Source organism: Choloepus didactylus, chromosome 1 (assembly GCF_015220235.1).
Source record: "Choloepus didactylus isolate mChoDid1 chromosome 1, mChoDid1.pri, whole genome shotgun sequence".
In the NCBI taxonomy this organism is placed as follows: domain Eukaryota; kingdom Metazoa; phylum Chordata; class Mammalia; order Pilosa; family Megalonychidae; genus Choloepus; species Choloepus didactylus.
The window spans coordinates 85,064,938-85,087,736 of NC_051307.1; the positions used below are offsets into that span (position 1 = coordinate 85,064,938).

The window sequence follows — 22,799 nt, forward strand, 5'->3', positions numbered from 1 at the left end:
TCAAACAAAGAAGGAGAAAGTTGAGGTGACAGTATTTACTTAAAAGTGACTATAGACTACTAGATATTCAACAGTCCCACCTAAAACTGCCTAAAATAATTAAGGGTTGAGAGAGTAATAAATAAATAGGTATCATTAGTCTAAAAAACAAAAAATTTAGAATTCCTATTCTAAATAAATTATACATATTTATCCCCACTCAGCAAGTACTTCCAGCCCTTGTTTTGTATTTACACACTGCAATGAAAGAATCTTATGCACCAACACGTCACCGTTTGACACTAAATCACATGGTTGAAGTATGAAGATTCAAATGAGAATTTTCATTATAAAGCCTTCCACTATCAAAGTGTGAACACACATTTGAAAATGTGCCACATACTGTGGGGGAAAAAGCCAAAACCAGTACCTTCACCTATTGCATCATTATCTTGGGTCTGACAACATTTCTAAGCATAACATTTTAGAAGTGCTCTCGATGATTTAATATGTAAACTGCTTCCTGAACAGTCCATGTTGAATGTACAGTGTATTAAGTTTAACTTCTTTTAAAAATTTCATCCAGTAGCTGCCACCTTTCATGTGGGTTAAACTACAGATTTTTACTAAAAAGTGAATCCTTCCAAAACAGTTACATAATTAAATTCAGAACTAAGTTATTGAAATTTACATCAAAAATTTTTACAATGTTAACATTTAGGATCATGACTTTTTTCACTCTCATTTCATTTTACGTGGTCTTTTATTTCTTTTTATACATTTTCTCATGTTCTGGAAAGTCATCTGCTATTTCAGGGAATCACAAGTAGTACAAAAAACACTACGTGTATTTAACCCATTGGTATAACTATATAGAAGTCACCTTTTCAATTCAAATTCCCTTTGAAGTTATTCCACAGAGATTAAAAATAAAAAAAAAAATTTTTTTTTTTGATATCCATTTCCTTTCTTTTATTTGAAAGATCCTCTATTTCTACCATCCGCACATTATTCCACTATAGAGGCTACTGCTATTGGTTATCTAGCATCCATTTCCCCTTTCCCCATTCCTAATGAAACCAACTTTCTTCAGCTATCCACCCTTTTCATTCCACATAGAAAGCACTAGGGGTAGGTCCTAATCTGTTCAAACCAACCCAAACCCTTTGCCACTGGCTGGCTCAAGAATTTAATTCAGTAAGGACACGGTATTCTTCTGGAGACTGTATTGGTGCAGAGGTGGGCACATGACCCAAAATAGCTCAATTAAATTGTTCATGTATATGAACAAAGACTTGCTCTGCCCCAGTTGCTTTGGGCAGCCATTCTGCAACCCAAAGGGAGGCCAGCCTGAGGTCAAAGCCAACACAAAGAGGAGCAAGAGACTACAGGATTTCTGATAAATGGAGCTGGAGTTCTGATCATTATCACATCTGGAACCCAGAATACTGGATATCTTGTTTCCTGAGACAAAAAAATGTCTTTATTGCCTATAAATAATATGAATTTTCCATTATTAGCTGCAGAAAGCATCATAATTTGATATATCTACATTTAAATCCTGAACAGTTATCATAGACACAATATTTGAAGTTTACATTGACATAATTTAGTTTCTTCATGATAGCGAATATATAACGATAGCAAATATTAAATACAATCTTTCAGATTAATACCACTAGAGCCCCAGATACAGGATTCTTCCTATGCCTGGACTTAACAAAGAAGATATTCACAGAGCCTAGAAGAGCATTTCTCATATTCACACTCTCCCTTCCCTCTATTTTCACTGCCATCCTCAGTTCCTGCTCAACCCTTCATGATCTCTCCTCTAAACTATTACAACAGTTTCCCTAGCTGGTCTCAAACCATTTCAATCCTCTTCTTGTCCATTGCTGCCCAAATAGTCTTTCTAAAGCCCCTCTCTGATCATGTCACACTATAAATGACCAGCCATTACAGCCTGAATGCATCATTCAATCTCTTAGCTTCAAGTTCCTCGTTTGTAAAACAAAAAGAGTATCTATCTTACAAAACTGTTATGGAGATGGAATGAGATAACATGAAAAGCTAGACAAAAGTAGGCACTCAATCCCTTTCCATCCTCTTTCCCTCCCCATCTTATAGAAACCGGCTATCAGTGGCTTTCCATGGTCTATTGAATAAAGCCCACACTCAAATTAAGGATCTTTCCTATCTTGCGTCAAACTAGCGTTTCAGTTTTTTGTCCTTTACACACATCTCCTGCTAGAAGTCTGGCCTCTCAAAAATATGCCCCTACATTTTCCACTTCGTGTCTTTCATTCAGGCTGTTCGTTTGGCCAGGAAAGCCCAACACTGCCATTTCAGGCAATTCAAATGCTACTCATTTTAAGGTTCAGATCAAAAGTAAACTTTTTCATGAAGTCTTCCTTGATATTGCCATTAACAAATAGCACTCATATATTCCTTGTATTGTAAATTGTTTCTGCATACTAAACACCTGTTTTAAAACTCCAAACTCCTTAATGCCTGGGGACAAAGTCTTATGTATTTTTGTATTCCACCTACCAGATACCCAAATGCACAGAGCTCAGTAAATACTTGTTGAACTAGTGAACTCATTTTTTGAGGGTGAAAAAGTGACTCTACTCCAAAATGAGCCGAGAGATCACTCTGGTGGGCACTCTTACGCACACTTTAGACAACCTTTTTTAGGTTCTAAAGAATTGGGGTAGCTGGTGGTGGATACCTGAAACTATTAAACTACAACCCAGAACCCATGAATCTCGAAGACAGTTGTATAAAAATGTAGCTTATGAGGGGTGACAGTGGGATTGGGAATGCCATAAGGACCAAACTCCACTTTGTCTAGTTTATGGATCGATGTGTAGAAGAGTAGGGGAAGCAAACAAACAGACAAAGGTACCTAGTGTTCTTTTTTACTTCAATTGCTCTTTTTCACTCTAATTATTATTCTTGTTATTTTTGTGTGTGTGCTAATGAAGGTGTCAGGGATTGATTTAGGTGATGAATGTACAACTATGTAATGGTACTGTAAACAATCGAAAGTACAATTTGTTTTGTATGACTGCGTGGTATCTGAATGTATCTCAATAAAATGATGATTAAAAAAAAATTAAAAAAAATAAATAAATAAATAAAGAGCACCACTCTGGGGCCAGATAGCTGTGGGGCTTTAGATAAGTTACTTGCACACTCTGCCTCAGTTTCCTCATCCCTAATAATGGACTAATAATAGTACCTGTCTCATAGAGTTGATAGGAGGACTCAATGAGTTAATACGTCTAAGGCAGTTAGAACAGTACTTGGCCCAGAGTAAGCACTATGTAAGCATTGATTTAACTTAAACATTAAAATAAAAAATTCATTTCCTCTAAAAAAAAAAAAAAAAAAAAAAAAAAAAAAAAAAAAGTGACTCTACAGAGTAGATTATCACAAAGGCTGAAATGTCCTTGGAAATCTTTAAAAATATGGTAGTATGGTTTCGGAATATTTCTGCTTAAGGAAAAGGAAAAAATCAGATGACCTTGTAAAATTGATTACTGTGAATTACATCAATTCTTTAAAAATATTGCCTAATAATTCAAAACGAACTATACACCAATGCTACTTACAAAAAGAAAGTGACATTTATTATAATACACTAAATTTAACAATAGATTATTTTACCAAAAATGGGTAAGCTGTTCTTATAGTTATATAATATTCTCAGTTATGGCCAAGAGATTGTATAAAAACCCCACTTATTCTACCTGATTTTATACTTGAAGAAAGTACTAGAAAGAGAGAGACTGGCCCTCTCAAACTGAAAAGAGAACAAAATTAATTTGGAAGCAGAAGTTCATAAAAAGTGCATATAAATGTCACAATATCTGCACATCACTAAAAATATACATATTGAACTCCAGGAAAGTTATTTGTAATTTTGGTGGTTATACCTTTACCATTTTCTATACAGAAAATATACAAAAAGGTGCTTTTTTCCTCCCTTACTAAATGAATTCGTACAATTTAAGTTGGCTAAAATTAGGTAACTTCAAGACCTTTGGGCACATTATCAGTTTAAATAAGACCATACAACTAAGGAAAACATACTGACATCTTCACAAAGAATTAGGGTTAATCACAATATTCCATAAATCATTGAAGCTGCTCTTTAAATAAAATCCTTCAGAATAAATCTCAGTAAATCTCAGCAATCAATCAAATGGGACAGAAAATTTGATTCCCCAGGACAACACAGGCAAAAAAAGGGCATTAATTATATAAGATGAAAATTAGGTTCTAAAATATGATGATTATTTATAGAAAATAAAATGCAATAAAAAATAGAACGTTGAAATTGTAATTTTAGGGAAATAGATCTTAAAAACAGGAAAATAAGTTAAACACATGCTTATTTTTGTTCAAATGTTCTTATAGTCTATGTATGTTTATAAGCCAACTTAAAATCCTTTAGGAAAGAAGCTAGAGTATAAATAAGTTATTGTTTTTTAATATAGTGTAGTACACTGCACAGTTATTTTTAAAATAAAGATCACATTATCAGTCAAAACCCTATATGCTTCTTAAAGGTTACGATAAAGCTACAATTTAAAGTTCTCTAAATTATTTTAAAAGCATCTCCAGTTTTCCGGAAGGCCCCCAGTAAGGGAAACTAGTTCTAAACACTGTTTCAAACTGGTCCTAGAAGTAAAGGAATTCATTAACTAAAAAGGATCCTGGATTTCCGAGGAAAACAGCAGAGCAAAAGTCAGCTACACAGTCAGAATCAGTGGGAGCCAACTAGCGGGTTTAGTTAACTCTCTGGACCGGGGAACACCTGAGATGTGGGGTCGGGGAAAGAGATGCCGCCGCTGGGGAAGCAGCCGCTGGAGGTGGGCGCGTGAGCCTCGACCGACAGCAAATGAATATGGCACCTGAAAAAGTTGGGCTCCCAAGACTTAGCAAAGGCAAGAAGGCTGTTTGAGGACTCAGACGGCTTCTCCCCGGTGCCGGCCAGCCCAGGTCCCATCGGGAGGGGAGGGCTAGGGCTACTCACCGTGGAGAGAAAGGAGCAGCAAAGGCGCCAGAGGGGAGCCCGGAGAAGTCATCCCCGGGCCACAGGGAAGGTGCCCGGCGCCCGGCCGGCTCCTTGTCGCGGCAGCGGAGGCGCGGGCTGGGCTCTCGGCGCTCTCCGGGCAGCCGGGTCCTCCCAGACCCGCCGCCCGGCCGCAGTTCGCCGGGCGGGGCTGGGACCGTAGGACTGGTAGACCAGGGAGCAAGTGCAGCTCCCGCGGCAGCCGGCTCCGCCGACGCTGAGCGGAGACCAGAAGCGTCCTGGGCTTGCTGGCCGCGCCCAGCAGCGCCACGGCCACCTCGCGCTGCCCCAGGATCCGCCGGCCCCTCGCACCGCTCGGGGAGTCACTCCCGGCAACTCACGCCCAGCTACTTCTTCCCGCAGCCGCCCCACTTCCCTCGGCGCCGCCCACTCGCCCAGCTCGGTCTCCCGGGCAACCGCGGCTCCAGCGCGACGCCTGGCGGCCCACCCGCAGAGCAGGGCTCAGCCCGCAGCTGGCGCGGCCCGGGGCCACCTGTGCGTGGTGCCGCCGTCTCCCCCGCACGCCTCGCCAAGTGCTCAGAACCCGAAAAGCAGACGTTCTCGTTGAGAGTCAGGGCTCCTCCCCTGCCCTAAACCACCCCCAGACAGGGATATCAGTCCCTATCGCCAAAGAGCTCTAAAGAGAGTTTTCCACAGCCTTTGCCCCAACTAAGCAAGATTTTCTATTGCAGTTTTCGGATAATTTCTATTTGGCCAGTTCATTTTCTCTCAACCCTCTCTTCTGTATCCTAAATAATCTGAAAGAAACTGATTGAAAAATTAGAAATCGATGACTTTTACCTTATTCTATAGCGCTTCTCCCCACCTCCAAGGCTCATACCTTTTCCCCCTTTCTTTCTTGAAGAATAGAGGGTAGGGACTCCACCATGCTCCTCATTCTCCATTCCTATCAAAGATACTGCCCTCTTCTCTTGCCCCTTTTGTAAAACTTATTTCAATTTCTAAGAGAAATATTTTAGATTTTCCATTTTAAAAGTTACAGCTTTCCTAAACTGATTGCAAGCATTCATTAACTGGTAGGAAGGTGATTGGTTGGGGGGAGAGGGAAAATGGTGATTTAGTTGGATTTTTTAGTTTTGGTTGGGTTGGGTTGGGTTGGGTTGGGAAAAGACTTTTCCAGCATCTAAAATTATTACTTAAATATCTTCCTACATCTTTCCTTACAAGATCTATCTTCATCCCTTTTCCATTTAGGTCATGGTTTTCTTACAGCTCATAGTCACTTTCTCCTTCAGCCTCCAACCTGGGCCTTCTAAATTTGAGGTCCAAGAAATGTCATACCATTCTGGTCAGTTTCTACAGCAACAGAGATTGGGTTTCTTTAGCCATTCAGAAAGTCTCAACCACCATCAAGAAGATAAAATCCCCAAGGGCAACTCAGAGACAAAAACAGTATGCACAGGAGAAGGAAAAGTATATAAAGTATCTACACATTTGGATAAAGATGGAAGTTATATGTAGAAATGAAAATAATATCAAGATGGTGGAGTTGTGGAAGTACTTTTTCTTTTTTGAAAATGTTGACGGTTATATTTTTAAGGAAAAAATAAAAGGAAACATTGTAAGAAATGTCAGTCACCTTTAACAAGATATCCTGAAAAGATAAATTTTAATTATGATTTATAAATGTCTCAACTTTGTTCATGACTTCTAATTTGCTAGAATCCCTTACCAGATCTCTAAAGGCAAGAAAAATGAATTACATGCCAGTATAGACTCTTTCATAATTATAGCAAGTTTAAACTTTCAAGGTTAATTTCATCACTGGGCTCATTGTCATTCTTTTAAAACTCCAGAGCAAGGACTTAGATTTTCTTTTTCCACCCAGTTCAAATTATTCCTTACCTTCTGTGCTGGTTTGAATGTATTATGTCCCTCAAAACACCATTATCTTTGATGCAGTCTTGTGGGGGAAGATTGATTGGTTAATCTTTTTTGATTAAGGTGTGACCTTTTGATTAGATGTTTCCATGGAGATATGACCCACCCAACTGTGGGTGATGACTTTGATTGGATAATTTCCATGAAGGTGTGGCCCGGCCATTCAGCATGGGCCTTGATTAGTTTACTAGAGCACTATATAAGCTCAAACAGAAGAAGCAAGCTTGCTACAGCCAAGAAGGACACTTTAAAGAATGCACAGGAGCAGAGAGAGAAGCTGCAGCTTACAGAGACATTTTGAGATGGCCTTTGAAAGCAGACTTTTGCTCCAGAGAAGCTAAGAGAAGACAAACGCCCCAAGAGCAACTGAGAGTGACATTTTGAAGAGGAACTGCAGCCTAGAGAGGAACATCCTGGGAGAAAGTAATTTTGAAACCAGAACTCCAGAGCAGATGCCAGCCACATGCCTTCCCAGCTAAGAGGTTTTCCAGATGCCATTGTCCATCCCCCAGTGAAGGTACCCAATAGTTGATGTGTTACCTTGGACACTTTATGGCCTTAAGACTGTAACTGTATAACCAAATAAACCCCCTTTTGTAAAAGCCAATCCATCTATGGTGTTTTGCAAATGGCAGCATTAGCAAACCAGAACACCTTCTATTAAACATGTCCCTGCATTCTAACCCAGTCCCAAGCAGTACATAAGAGTAATATGAGAAGAAAAGCAAGCAAGGAATCTGTGAAGTGGCAGGTGCTACTCAGAGAAGTACTTCAGTACTTTGCTTCACCAAAATTCCAGATTTAAATAGAGAGATAAAATATTCTTTCATCAAAAATAACCTAATAACGTAGGCCTAAAAACCCTGATAAAACAAGTCATCACATGAATTCAACAAATATTTATGAGTACCTACACTAAATAAGACACTGGATTGAAAATTAAACAAAAAGTATGACATGATCCCTACCCTCAAATAACTTCCAATAACACATGGGGTAGATCTGCATTGTCATGAATCAGCAGAGAAAGAGAGCGCTCCTGCCTCTTTGTTAATGGTCACACTTCAGTAGCAAGGCCCCTTTAATAGGAAGAGAAGTGTGGCTTCTGAAGGGAGAATGGTGATGATCAGAATTCAAGAGGCAATCTGGAAGTACAAGGGCAGAGAGTAGATGTGAACTCATAAGAAGCAGATTGGAAGTACTGGAAGCTCTAAGTACAGTACACAGAAGCTTCCAAAAGAGCATTCTCACAGGAGATAAAGAAAAAGCATGCTTTTTTATTTCACAGAGATAATACCACTAGCATGCATTTTGAGTAAATTTTTATTAGTAGTGATGAGTTTCACCAGCTCTTTTATCCTAATCTGCCTTATGACCACAGTAGGATTTCTTTAAATCTCCTGAGTATTCTGAGTGCTAAAGCAACAAACGTCTTACATTTATATAATGCTTTCTAAATTTCAAAATGCTTTCACATACATATTCTAATCTAATCTTCACAGCAACTCCAGGTGGTAAGTAAGGCCGGTGTTATTACCTCCTCTTCAGGTAAAGGAAAATGAGTCTCAGAAAGATCAAGGACACTTTAGGGCATGCAAATACCAATAAGTAGAACTGGAAACAAGGTCTTCTCACCTTCAGCCTATAGCTTTTTCTACCACACCAAGCAGTCTTTTTATCTCTTCATAATCCAACATCTAAAAAAAAGTTATATAAATCTGTTTTAGTTTTCTAGGCTGCTGAAAGCAGATACCATAAAATGAATTGGCTTCTAACAATGGGAATTTATGAGTTTACAAGATTACAATTTGAGGCCATGAAAATGTCCAATCAAGGCAATGCTTTCTTCCCAAAGATGGGCTGCAGGCAATCCTTGGCTCCTCTGTCACATGGCAAGGCACATGGTGACATCTGCTGGTCTCTCTTCTCTTCTGGGTTTTCTTGCTTTCAGCTTCTTGCTTCTATGGCTTTGTCTCTCTTTGTCTGAATTTCATTCTTTTATAAAGAACTCCAGTAAAAGGGTTAAGACCCATCCTGAATGAGGCGGATCACACCTTAACTTAAGCAGCTTCACCAAAAGATCCTATTAACAATGGTTCCACATCCACAGGAACAGATTAACTTAAAGAACGTACTCTTATGGGCTACATACAGCTACAAACAACCACAAAATCATAATGCCCTGAAGCTTTCTCTGCAAAACACTCCACTCACTTTCCCAATATATATCCCTTCACCATCCCCACCACCATCACTGCCATCCTGCCCCAACCTTAGTAGCTGTAAAATTTGGATGTGATTGGCCCCACCCCTTCATATAAGGGAGCTATAGTTTGTCTACCTGACCAAGGATGAATTGGAGAGGGGCATGACCTGGGATAGGGAACCCTGGTAAAAGACTCTTCTATAACATAGTAGTAATCTTGACTCAAAAACATCAATGAAATGAGAATACAGTCAACTTCTAAAACTCTAAATATGGATTATTCAAATTCAAATGTAATCCTTAGACCAGCTTTTCTCCTCCACCCTTCAAAATACTGGACCATTTCTTTCCACAATCAGTTAATCTTCATCCAAGAATGCAAAATTAATTTTATCAACTTAGGAGAAATATAATTAAGAAAAATGATGGAAGGAATTATAATGCTTTCCAAACCTAAATATAAATTATTTTTGAATTAGCAATTTTAAATTGTTAACATCACTGATCCCTCTCTATTCATGCATGTGAATTAAAGGTTAATTGCATTTAAGTTCTGGGGGATATCTATATATGGAGTGTTTTATAAGAACATCAGGTCTTTTCTAATGAAATAGGTTATTTGAGCCAGTAACTCAATATGTAACTATCTAAACCCAACTGCTTAGAGCCAGAAATAGTCTATAGTAGACCTTGGCTCTTTGGAAGTAAAATTTGGAAGAAACTCTTTCTCCTTCCCTTTTGTGAAGAAGCAAGAAAATCTCTTTTTTAAGAGGCTTTGTCTTTTAACAATAAAGGAGTGGAGAAGAAAATAGTGGAGTCAGAATAAGGCAGCAAACAAAACTAGCATGTGTTTATTGTATGTTAAGACATGTAAATAAACCATTTGTGATGGTTAGGTTCATGTGTCAATTTGGCCAGGTAATGGTACCCAGGTATCTGGTCAAGCAAGCACTGGTCTGTTACTGCAAGGACATTTGTGGCTGCTTAATAAACCAGAAGGCTGGTTTATTAAATCATCAGTCAATTGGCTGCAGCCATGACTGATTATGTCAACAAAGGGCGTGTCTTCCAAAATGAGAGAATGCAGTTGGCTGGATTTAATCCAATCAGTTGAAGACTTTTAAGCGAAACAGATAGAGGACCTTCACTACTTCTTCAGTTAACCAGCAAAGCATTTCCTGAGGAGTTTGTCGAAGTTGCCAGTTCAGTTCATTGCCTGAGGAGTTCATCGAACATCTTCATTGGAGTTGCCAGTTTGCTGCCTCCCCTACAAAATTTGGACTCGTGCATTCCAACAGTTGCATGAGACACTTCTGTAAATCTTATATCTATAGATATCTCTTGTTGATTCTGTTTCCCTAGAGAACACTAATTAATATACCATTTAATATTTTAATATGCCCTTCTCAAATTTTGGATCAATTTAGAATGTAGCTATATTGACAGCTTAGTCTTTCTCACATCTGTTTCAGCCTACTCCTCTGGCAACTCTTGCCAGATAGGATTTACACAAAGGAAAACAGCACTCTCCATCCTCCTCCCCATCACCATTATGAATACTGCTGAAGCAAAGTTTCACAACTCCGTCATCCATTTTGGGAAAAGTTGACCCCTTTCCTTGAAACCTTTTCATTATGGACACTGATTTGTATTTAGGCAAAGTTACTCTCTGAGCAAGGCCCATTGTGACATAGTGCTATTGAATTCATTCTTAACGACAAATGTAAAATTTTTTTTAGGACTTGACAAGGGCAATAGCATAGTAGTTTTATATGTTGCCTGAATTTTTTTTATATTCTCTTTAAAGAAAAATAATTTCCAAATATCCTCAGTCTCTTTTGCCAGTTGTTCCAGTTTGCTAAAGCTGCCAAAATGCAATGGATTGCTTTTTTCAATGAGGATTTATAGATTGCAAATTTATAGTTCTAAGGCCATGAAAATGTCCAAATTAAGGCATCAAGAGGTAGATACCTTCTCTGAGGAAATGCTGATGGTACCGGGGTCCCTCTGTCACATGGGAAGGCACATGGCTGGCTCTGCTGTACCTTCTCTCCTGGGTTTAGCTTCTGTTTCAGTGACTTTCTCCAAAATGTCTCTGGGCCTCTGTCTCAGCTCCTGTGGGTCCTTGCTTGCTTCTCCTGTGGGCAAACTCTGGATTATATATCTTAGCTTCTCTCCAACGTGTCTCTCTCAGCTTCTCCAAGTATCTAAGTCTGTGTCAGCTCTGAACTCTCTCTCTCTTCCTGAGCTCCCTCTTAAGGACTCCAGTAAACCAATTAAGACCCACCTTGAATGGGTGGGGTCACATTTGCATGGAAATAATCTAATCAAAAGGTCCCACCCACAATAGGTCTGCCTCTGTAAGAGTGGATTAAAAGAACAGATTCAAACCAGCACACTAATCTAAACTATTCTACTTCAAACTCTGTCACTTGATTTTATATACTGGGGTATAGTCAATCAGTTATCTTAGTGTTACAAATTCTGATGAGTTTTCCATATAAATTTAAAGTACCATTCAGACTCATTTCTGGCAATAAAACAGACTAGACACCTTGACTTAAAAAAAAAAAAATGCCAGAAGTTATATTTTTTAAAAATGTAAGTGAATTGATGAGCCATCAATAAAGTATTTAAAAAAAAAAAAAAAAAATCCCAAGCCAAAAGCTAGATTAAGGTAGGAATCCAAAGAGGTTAAGAAGAGCACAGAATCCAGCTTTTATCCTTAAAGGCATTTTTCAAATTGGGTGAACTTGAGTTTTAGCTTTTAGAAGCTCATGGAGTCTGGGGAACAGTGTATGAAACACAGGAACTTACCCACGGTGAGGAGTCTAGAGGAGACGCTTCCCCCATAAAACTGGGACCCAAAAGCTTAGTCTCTGCAACTCAGCATTAAGTGAGAATTAGAAATAACAACCCATCCCCCCCCCCCGGTGAGGCGGGGCAAGATGGCAGACTGGTGAGCTGTATGTTTTAGTTACTCCTCCAGGAAAGTAGGTAAAAAGCCAGGAACTGCGTGGACTGGACACCACAGAGCAATCTGTCTTTGGGCATACTTCATACAACACTCATGAAAACGTGGAACTGCTGAGATCAGCGAAATCTGTAAGTTTTTGCGGCCAGGGGACCCGCGCCCCTCCCTGCCAGGCTCAGTCCCGGGGGAGGAGGGGCTGTCAGCTCCAGGAAGGAGAAGGGAGAATTGCAGTGGCTGCTCTTATCGGAAACTCATTCTACTGATTCAAACTCCAACCATAGATAGACTGAGGCCAGACACCAGAGACTCTGAGAGCAGCCAGCCCAGCAGAGAGGAGACAGGCATAGAAAAAAAACAACACGCAAAACTCCAAAATAAAAGCAGAGGATTTTTGGAGTTCTGGTGAACACAGAAAGGGGAAGGGCGGAGATCAGGCCTTGAGGCGCATATGCAAATCCCGAAGCAAGGCTGATCTCTCTGCCCTGGGCACTTTTCCTTAATGGCCCTGGTTGCTTTGTCTATTAGCATTTCAATAACCCATTAGATCTCTGAGGAGGGCCGGTTTTTTTTTTTTTTTTTTTTTTTTTTTTTTTTTTTTTTTTAAATCCTTTTTGCTTTTTCTAAAACAATTACTCTAAGAAGCTCAATACAGAAAGCTTCAAAGAATTGAAATTTGGGCACGTCAAGTCAAGAGCAGAACTAAGAGAGCTCTGAGACAAAAGGCAATAATCCAGTGGCTGAGAAAATTCACTAAACAACACAACTTCCCAAGAAAAGGGGGGTGTCCGCTCACAGCCACCATCCTGGTGGACAGGAAACACTCCTGCCCATCGCCAGCCCCATAGCCCAGAGCTGCCCCAGACAACCCAGTGTGACGGAAGTGCTTCAAATAACAGGCACACACCACAAAACTGGGCGTGGACATTAGCCTTCCCTGCAACCTCAGCTGAATGTCCCAGAGCTGGGAAGGGGGAGCAGTGTGAATTAACAGAGCCCCATTCAGCCATCATTTGAGCAGACTGGGAGCCTCCCAACACAGCCCAGCAGCCCAGAACTGCCCTGGGGGGACGGCACTCACCTGCGACATAGCACAGTCATCCCTCAACAGAGGACCCGGGGTGCACAGCCTGGAAGAGGGGCCCACTTGCAAGTCTCAGGAGCCATACGCCAATACCAAAGACTTGTGGGTCAGTGGCAGAGACAAACTGTGGCAGGACTGAACTGAAGGATTAGACTATTGCAGTAGCTTTAAAACTCTAGGATCATCAGGGAGATTTGATTGTTAGGGCCACCCCCCCCTCCCCGACTGCCCAGAAACACGCCCCACATACAGGGCAGGCAACACCAACTACACACGCAAGATTGGGACACCAATTGGGCCCCACAAGACTCACTCCCCCACTCACCAAAAAGGCTAAGCAGGGGAGATCTGCCTTGTGGAGAACAGGTGGCTCGTGGACGCCACCTGCTGGTTAGTTAGAGAAAGTGTACTCCACGAAGCTGTAGATCTGATAAATTAGAGATAAGGACTTCAACTGGTCTACAAACCCTAAAAGAACCCTATCAAGGTCAGCAAATGCCACGAGGCCAAAAACAACAGAAAATTATAAAGCATATGAAAAAACCAGACGATATGGATAACCCAAGCCCAAGCACCCAAATCAAAAGACCAGAAGAGACACACCTAGAGCAGCTACTCAAAGAACTAAAGATGAACAATGAGACCCTAGTACGGGATATGAAGGAAATCAAGAAGACCCTAGAAGAGCATAAAGAAGACATTGCAAGACTAAATAAAAAAATGGATGATCTTATGGAAATTAAAGAAACTGTTGACCAAATTAAAAAGATTCTGGACACTCATAGTACAAGACTAGAGGAAGTTGAACAACGAATCAGTGACCTGGAAGATGACAGAATGGAAAATGAAAGCATAAAAGAAAGAATGGGGAAAAAAATTGAAAAACTCGAAATGGACCTCAGGGATATGATAGATAATATGAAACGTCCGAATATAAGACTCATTGGTGTCCCAGAAGGGGAAGAAAAGGGTAAAGGTCTAGGAAGAGTATTCAAAGAAATTGTTGGGGAAAACTTCCCAAATCTTCTAAACAACATAAATACACAAATCATAAATGCTCAGCGAACTCCAAATAGAATAAATCCAAAAAAACCCACTCCGAGACATATACTGATCACACTGTCAAACATAGAAGAGAAGGAGCAAGTTCTGAAAGCAGCAAGAGAAAAGCAATTCACCACATACAAAGGAAACAGCATAAGACTCAGTAGTGACTACTCAGCAGCCACCATGGAGGCGAGAAGGCAGTGGCACGATATATTTAAAATTCTGAGTGAGAGGAATTTCCAGCCAAGAATACTTTATCCAGCAAAGCTCTCCTTCAAATTTGAGGGAGAGCTTAAATTTTTCACAGACAAAGAAATGCTGAGAGAATTTGCTAACAAGAGACCTGCCCTACTGGAGATACTAAAGGGAGCCCTACAGACAGAGAAACAAAGACAGGACAGAGAGACTTGGAGAAAGGTTCAGTACTAAAGAGATTCGGTATGGGTACAATAAAGGATATTAATAGAGAGAGGGAAAAATATGGCAAACATAATCCAAAGGATAAGATGGCCGATTCAAGAAATGCCTTCACGGTTTTAACGTTGAATGTAAATGGATTAAACTCCCCAATTAAAAGATATAGATTCGCAGAATGGATCAAAAAAAATGAACCATCAATATGTTGCATACAAGAGACTCATCTTAGACACAGGGACACAAAGAAACTGAAAGTGAAAGGATGGAAAAAAATATTTCATGCAAGCTACAGCCAAAAGAAAGCAGGTGTAGCAATATTAATCTCAGATAAAATAGACTTCAAATGCAGGGATGTTTTGAGAGACAAAGAAGGCCACTACATACTAATAAAAGGGGCAATTCAGCAAGAAGAAATAACAATCGTAAATGTCTATGCACCCAATCAAGGTGCCACAAAATACATGAGAGAAACATTGGCAAAACTAAAGGAAGCAATTGATGTTTCCACAATAATTGTGGGAGACTTCAACACATCACTCTCTCCTATAGATAGATCAACCAGACAGAAGACCAATAAGGAAATTGAAAACCTAAACAATCTGATAAATGAATTAGATTTAACAGACATCTACAGGACATTACATCCCAAATCAACAGGATACACATACTTTTCTAGTGCTCACGGAACTTTCTCCAGAATAGATCATATGCTGGGACATAAAACAAGCCTCAATAAATTTAAAAAGATTGAAATCATTCAAAGCACATTCTCTGACCACAATGGAATACAATTAGAAGTCAATAACCATCAGAGACTTAGAAAATTCACAAATACCTGGAGGTTAAACAACACACTCCTAAACAATCAGTGGGTTAAAGAAGAAATAGCAAGAGAAATTGCTAAATATATAGAGACGAATGAAAATGAGAACACAACATACCAAAACCTATGGGATGCAGCAAAAGCAGTGCTAAGGGGGAAATTTATAGCACTAAACGCATATATTAAAAAGGAAGAAAGAGCCAAAATCAAAGAACTAATGGATCAACTGAAGAAGCTAGAAAATGAACAGCAAACCAATCCTAAACCAAGTACAAGAAAAGAAATAACAAGGATTAAAGCAGAAATAAATGACATAGAGAACAAAAAAACAATAGAAAGGATAAATATCACCAAAAGTTGGTTCTTTGAGAAGATCAACAAGATTGACAAGCCCCTAGCTAGACTGACAAAATCAAAAAGAGAGAAGACCCATATAAACAAAATAATGAATGAAAAAGGTGACATAACTGCAGATCCTGAAGAAATTAAAAAAATTATAAGAGGATATTATGAACAACTGTATGGCAACAAACTGGATAATGTAGAAGAAATGGACAATTTCCTGGAAACATATGAACAACCTAGACTGACCAGAGAAGAAATAGAAGACCTCAACCAACCCATCACAAGCAAAGAGATCCAATCAGTCATCAAAAATCTTCCCACAAATAAATGCCCAGGGCCAGATGGCTTCACAGGGGAATTCTACCAAACTTTCCAGAAAGAACTGACACCAATCTTACTCAAACTCTTTCAAAACATTGAAAAAAATGGAACACTACCTAATTCATTTTATGAAGCTAACATCAATCTAATACCAAAACCAGGCAAAGATGTTACAAAAAAGGAAAACTACCGGCCAATCTCCCTAATGAATATAGATGCAAAAATCCTCAACAAAATACTTGCAAATCGAATCCAAAGACACATTAAAAAAATCATACACCATGACCAAGTGGGGTTCATTCCAGGCATGCAAGGATGGTTCAACATAAGAAAAACAATCAATGTATTACAACACATTAAAAACTCGAAAGGGAAAAATCAATTGATCATCTCAATAGATGCTGAAAAAGCATTTGACAAAATCCAACATCCCTTTTTGATAAAAACACTTCAAAAGGTAGGAATTGAAGGAAACTTCCTCAACATGATAAAGAGCATATATGAAAAACCCACAGCCAGCATAGTACTCAATGGTGAGAGACTGAAAGCCTTCCCTCTAAGATCAGGAACAAGACAAGGATGCCCGCTGTCACCACTGTTATTCAACATTGTGCTGGAAGTGCTAGCCAGGGCAATCCGGCAAGACAAAGAAATAAAAGGCATCCAAATTGGAAAAGAAGAAGTAAAACTGTCATTGTTTGCAGATGATATGATCTTATATCTAGAAAACCCTGAGAAATCAACGATACACCTACTAGAGCTAATAAACAAATTTAGCAAAGTAGCGGGATACAAGATTAATGCACATAAGTCAGTAATGTTTCTATATGCTAGAAATGAACAAACTGAAGAGACACTCAAGAAAAAGATACCATTTTCAATAGCAACTAAAAAAATCAAGTACCTAGGAATCAACTTAACCAAAGATGTAAAAGACCTATACAAAGAAAACTACATAACTCTACTAAAAGAAATAGAAGGGGACCTTAAAAGATGGAAAAATATTCCATGTTCATGGATAGGAAGGCTAAATGTCATTAAGATGTCAATTCTACCCAAACTCATCTACAGATTCAATGCAATCCCAATCAAAATTCCAACAACCTACTTTGCAGACTTGGAAAAGCTAGTTATCAAATTTATTTGGAAAGGGAAGATGCCTCGAATTGCTAAAGACACTTTAAAAAAGAAAAACGAAGTGGGAGGACTTACACTCCCTGACTTTGAAGCTTATTATAAAGCCACAGTTGCCAAAACAGCATGGTACTGGCACAAAGATAGACATATAGATCAATGGAATCGAATTGAGAATTCAGAGATAGACCCTCAGATCTATGGCCGACTGATCTTTGATAAGGCCCCCAAAGTCACCGAACTGAGCCATAATGGTCTTTTCAACAAATGGGGCTGGGAGAGTTGGATATCCATATCCAAAAGAATGAAAGAGGACCCCTACCTCACCCCCTACACAAAAATTAACTCAAAATGGACCAAAGATCTCAATATAAAAGAAAGTACCATTAAACTCCTAGAAGATAATGTAGGAAAACATCTTCAAGACCTTGTATTAGGACTTTACACCCAAAGCACAAGCAACAAAAGAGAAAATAGATAAATGGGAACTCCTCAAGCTTAGAAGTTTCTGCACCTCAAAGGAATTTCTCAAAAAGGTAAAGAGGCAGCCAACTCAATGGGAAAAAATTTTTGGAAACCATGTATCTGACAAAAGACTGATATCTTGCATATACAAAGAAATCCTACAACTCAATGACAATAGTACAGACAGCCCAATTATAAAATGGGCAAAAGATATGAAAAGACAGTTCTCTGAAGAGGAAATACAAATGGCCAAGAAACACATGAAAAAATGTTCAGCTTCACTAGCTATTAGAGAGATGCAAATTAAGACCACAATGAGATACCATCTAACACCGGTTAGAATGGCTGCCATTAAACAAACAGGAAACTACAAATGCTGGAGGGGATGTGGAGAAATTGGAACTCTTATTCATTGTTGGTGGGACTGTATAATGGTTCAGCCACTCTGGAAGTCAGTCTGGCAGTTCCTTAGAAAACTAGAGATAGAGCTACCATTCGATCCAGCGATTGCACTTCTCGGGATATACCCGGAAGATCGGAAAGCAGTGACACGAACAGATATCTGCACGCCAATGTTCATAGCAGCATTATTCACAATTGCCAAGAGATGGAAACAACCCAAATGTCCATCAACAGATGAGTGGATAAATAAAATGTGGTATATACACATGATGGAATACTACGCGGCAGTAAGAAGGAATGATCTGGTGAAACATATGACAACATGGATGAACCTTGAAGACATAATGCTGAGCGAAATAAGCCAGGCACAAAAAGAGAAATATTATATGCTACCACTAATGTGAACTTTGAAAAATGTAAAACAAATGGTTTATAATGCAGAATGTAGGGGAACTAGCAGTAGAGAGCAATTAAGGAAGGGGGAACAATAATCCAAGAAGAACAGATAAGCTATTTAACGTTCTGGGGATGCCCAGAAATGACTATGGTCTGTTAATTTCTGATGGATGTAGTAGGAACAAGTTCACTGAAATGTTGCTATAGTATGTAACTTTCTTGGGGTAAAGTAGGAACATGTTGGAAGTTAAGCAGTTATCTTAGGTTAGTTGTCTTTTTCTTACTCCCTTGCTATGGTCTCTTTGAAATGTTCTTTTATTGTATGTTTGTTTTCTTTTTAACTTTTTTTTTCATACAGTTGATTTGAAAAAAGAAGGGAAAGTTAAAAAAAAAAAAAAAGAAGAAAAAAGACAAACAAGGAAAAAAAAAAAAAAAAAAAACAATGTAGTGCCCCCTTGAGGAGCCTGTGGAGAATGCAGGGGTATTCGCCTACCCCACCTCCATGGTTGCTAACATGACCACAGACATAGGGGACTGGTGGTTTGATGGGTTGAGCCCTCTACCATAAGTTTTACCCTTGGGAAGACGGTTGCTGCAAAGGAGAGGCTAGGCCTCCCTGTATTTGTGCCTAAGAGTCTCCTCCTGAATGCCTCTTTGTTGCTCAGATGTGGCCCTCTCTCTCTGGCTAAGCCAACTTGAAAGGTGAAATCACTGCCCTCCCCCCTACGTGGGATCAGACACCCAGGGAAGTGAATCTCCCTGGCAACGTGGAATATGACTCCCGGGGAGGAATGTAGACCCGGCATCGTGGGATGGAGAACATCTTCTTGACCAAAAGGGGGATGTGAAAGGAAATGAAATAAGCTTCAGTGGCAGAGAGATTCCAAAACGAGCCGAGAGATCACTCTGGTGGGCACTCTTACGCACACTTTAGACAACCTTTTTTAGGTTCTAAAGAATTGGGGTAGCTGGTGGTGGATACCTGAAACTATTAAACTACAACCCAGAACCCATGAATCTCGAAGACAGTTGTATAAAAATGTAGCTTATGAGGGGTGACAGTGGGATTGGGAATGCCATAAGGACCAAACTCCACTTTGTCTAGTTTATGGATGGATGTGTAGAAAAGTAGGGGAAGCAAACAAACAGACAAAGGTACCTAGTGTTCTTTTTTACTTCAATTGCTCTTTTTCACTCTAATTATTATTCTTGTTATTTTTGTGTGTGTGCTAATGAAGGTGTCAGGGATTGATTTAGGTGATGAATGTACAACTATGTAATGGTACTGTAAACAATCGAAAGTACAATTTGTTTTGTATGACTGCGTGGTATGTGAATATATCTCAATAAAATGATAAAAAAAAAAAAAAAAAAAAAAACAACCCATCCCCCGACAGCTTTGAACCTTAGTCAGAAAGTTGGGGTTGGGGGCAGGGTGGATCCCAGTAACAATTATTTGCAACAATAAGCAACTCAAATATTTAGGTGATCCAACAAACCTCAAGGCAGGAATTTGGTTTAAAGTAGCCCTACATTGGCAGCATCCTGAGGTACCTCCACTATTATCACCCTAAACCAAGAGACCATCATTTCTTACCAGGATTGTTGCAAGAGCCTTGTAAATGGTCCCCTTGCTTTCATGCCAGCCCCTCTTCAGCACATCTGTCCTTAGCATCACATCCCGAGTAATCCTATTAGGTCAGATGGTCAGATAGGGTCACTCCTCTGCCCATTATCCTCCAATGGCTTCCCATCTCACTCAGAGTGGAAATAAAAGTCCTTCTAAACTGCAGAGTTTGTAAAGTTTTCTATTGCCGCTGAAACAAATATCACAATCTTAAGGACATAAAACAATGCAAATTGGAGGTCAAAAGTCTGAAATGGGTCTCATGGGGATAAAATTGAGGTGTCGGCAGTGCTGCATTGCTTTCTGCAGGCTCTAGGGGAGAACCAGTTTCCTTGCCTTTTCCAGTTTCTAGAGTCCACGCACTTTCCTTTGGTTTATGCCCCTCTCGGCCCCATTCTCCATCTTCAAAGCCAGCAACATCAGGCCAAGTCCTTTTCATGCTGCCATCTCCGACTTTCTGTTCTCCCTCCTTCTTCCACCCACATAATCCAGGATAATCTCCTCATATCAAGGGCAACTGAATAGCTACTTTAATCTCATCTGCAACCTTAATTCCCCTTTGACATGTAAGGTAACATAGTCGCAGGCTCTGGGAATTAGGATGTGAGAGTCTTCAGGGGTGGGGGTTTGGGGTGGTGATTATTCTGTTTGCCACAAGGCCCAACTTGATTTAGTCCTCAGTCCCTTTCTGATCTCATCTTCTATTCCCCGCCTTGAATGAAACAAGTCATAAGAAATTTCTCAGGATTAAAATCATTCAGAACACATTCTCTGACCACAATGATATCAAGTTAGACATCAATAACTTAAGATAGAACACACACACAAATGTTAGGAAATTAAGATAAGGCATTTCTGAATAATTCATAAATCAAAGAATAAATCATAAAGGAAATTGAAAGTTTTTAGATGAGAACACAATAATATTTTGTATCTAAACCTGTGAAATGCAATTTGAGTGTATACTTAAAGGAAAAGTTAAAAGATTAAGTGTTTATATTAGAAAAGATGAACGCCTAAACACAAATGAGTTAAGATACTGCTTAAGAAATCAGAAAAGAAAATAAAGTAAGCCCAAAAACAGTAGAAGGAAGAAAATGTGAGGTAAAATTAATAAAACAGATAAACATACTATAGAGAAGATCAACCAGCCAAAACTGGTACCTGAAAAGATTAATTAAATTAACCAATCTCTGGTGAGACTAATCAAAAATAAAAATGAGAGAGAGGGAATGCAAATATCATCAGGATAAAAAAAGGAAACATCACTAGAGATGCAGCAGACATTAAGAAGATAAGAAGGATGATGAACAGTTTTATGCCAATAAATTTAAAAACTTAGAATAAATGCACAAATTCCTAGGGAAAAAAAATGAATTGCCAACACTTATTCAAAAATAAATAGAAAACTTGAATAGCCCCATACCATTAAGATAATTAAATCAAAACTATAAAATACTACTACAAATAAAACTCCAGATCCAGACAATTTTACCAGCAATTTTACCAAATGTTTATGAAACAAACAATTCCAATCTTTTGCAAACTATTTAAGAATAAAGAAAAAGAACACTCCTGAAGTCATTTTATGAGTTATTTGAGTACCAAATATTGACAAGGATAATGGGAAAAAGAAAAATTACAGGCCAATTTTTGTCATGAGAGATGCAAATGAGTATAGCAAACCAGTCCAGTGATATATAAAAAGGATAATGCATCAAACAAATTAGATATATTCCAGTGATGTAAGGTTGGTGTGATGGTTAGGCCCATGTGTAAACTTGGAGAGGTGATGGTATTCAGGTGTCTGGTTAATAAACAAGAAGGCTGGTTTGTTAACTCATCAGTCAATCAACTGCACCTGTGACTGATTAAATCAATGAAAGGGTGTGTCTTCTGCAATGAGAGACTTCAATCAGCTGGATGTAATCCAATCAGTTGAAGACTTTTAAGGGGGAGGAGAGAGAGAGAAAACCTTCACTTCTTCTTAGGCTAGCCAGTGAAGCATTTCCTGAGGAGTTCATCGAACACCTTCGTCGGAGTTGCCAGTTCACTGCCTGCCCTACAGAATTTGGATTCATGCATTACAATTGCGTGAGACACTTTTATAAAATCTTATATTTATAGATATCTCGTTGGTTCTGTTTCCTATAGAACCCTAACTAATACAGTTGGTTTAACATTTGCAAATTAATCGATATGATTCACATTATGACATCAAGGAAGAAAATCATATGATCCTTTCATCAAGTGCTCACTAAAAGGCAAAGTTTTAAGGATCCTGGTTACCGCTTCCAGAAAACTATAAATAACATGAAGAACTATGGGATGGGGTGAGAACTTTTTTTTTAATCAGAGAAGTTGTGAGTTTATAAAGCAATCATGCATAAAATGTACACTTGTACACCACCCCACCACCAATACCTAACATTAGTATGGAACATTTGTTACTATTAATATAGCTTACTTAATGAATTATACTATTTTTTACAGTAGTTACCTTTGTTACAAACAATGAAAGATTATTAAAAATTAATTCTATCATCCAGTATTTACATTAGGTTTGCTTTTCCTCCATATCACCCTATTATTACCAC

The 22,799-nt window shown here is 39.0% G+C and overlaps 1 protein-coding gene across 2 annotated transcripts in view; it reads right to left on the minus strand.

Moving 5' to 3' along the window:
- Positions 1-5,409, minus strand: part of IGSF11 (immunoglobulin superfamily member 11) — a 190,593-nt gene extending 185,184 nt beyond the window's left edge. The window contains exon 1 of one of the 2 annotated variants that reach the window (XM_037835961.1): positions 5,024-5,409. In XM_037835961.1, the coding sequence (XP_037691889.1) occupies positions 5,024-5,075 (52 nt within the window). In that variant the 5' untranslated portion in view covers positions 5,076-5,409. The remainder of the gene's footprint in view (positions 1-5,023) is intronic. The other variant, XM_037835951.1, reaches the window with a different exon arrangement.
- Between the last annotated feature and the right edge of the window lie 17,390 nt (positions 5,410-22,799).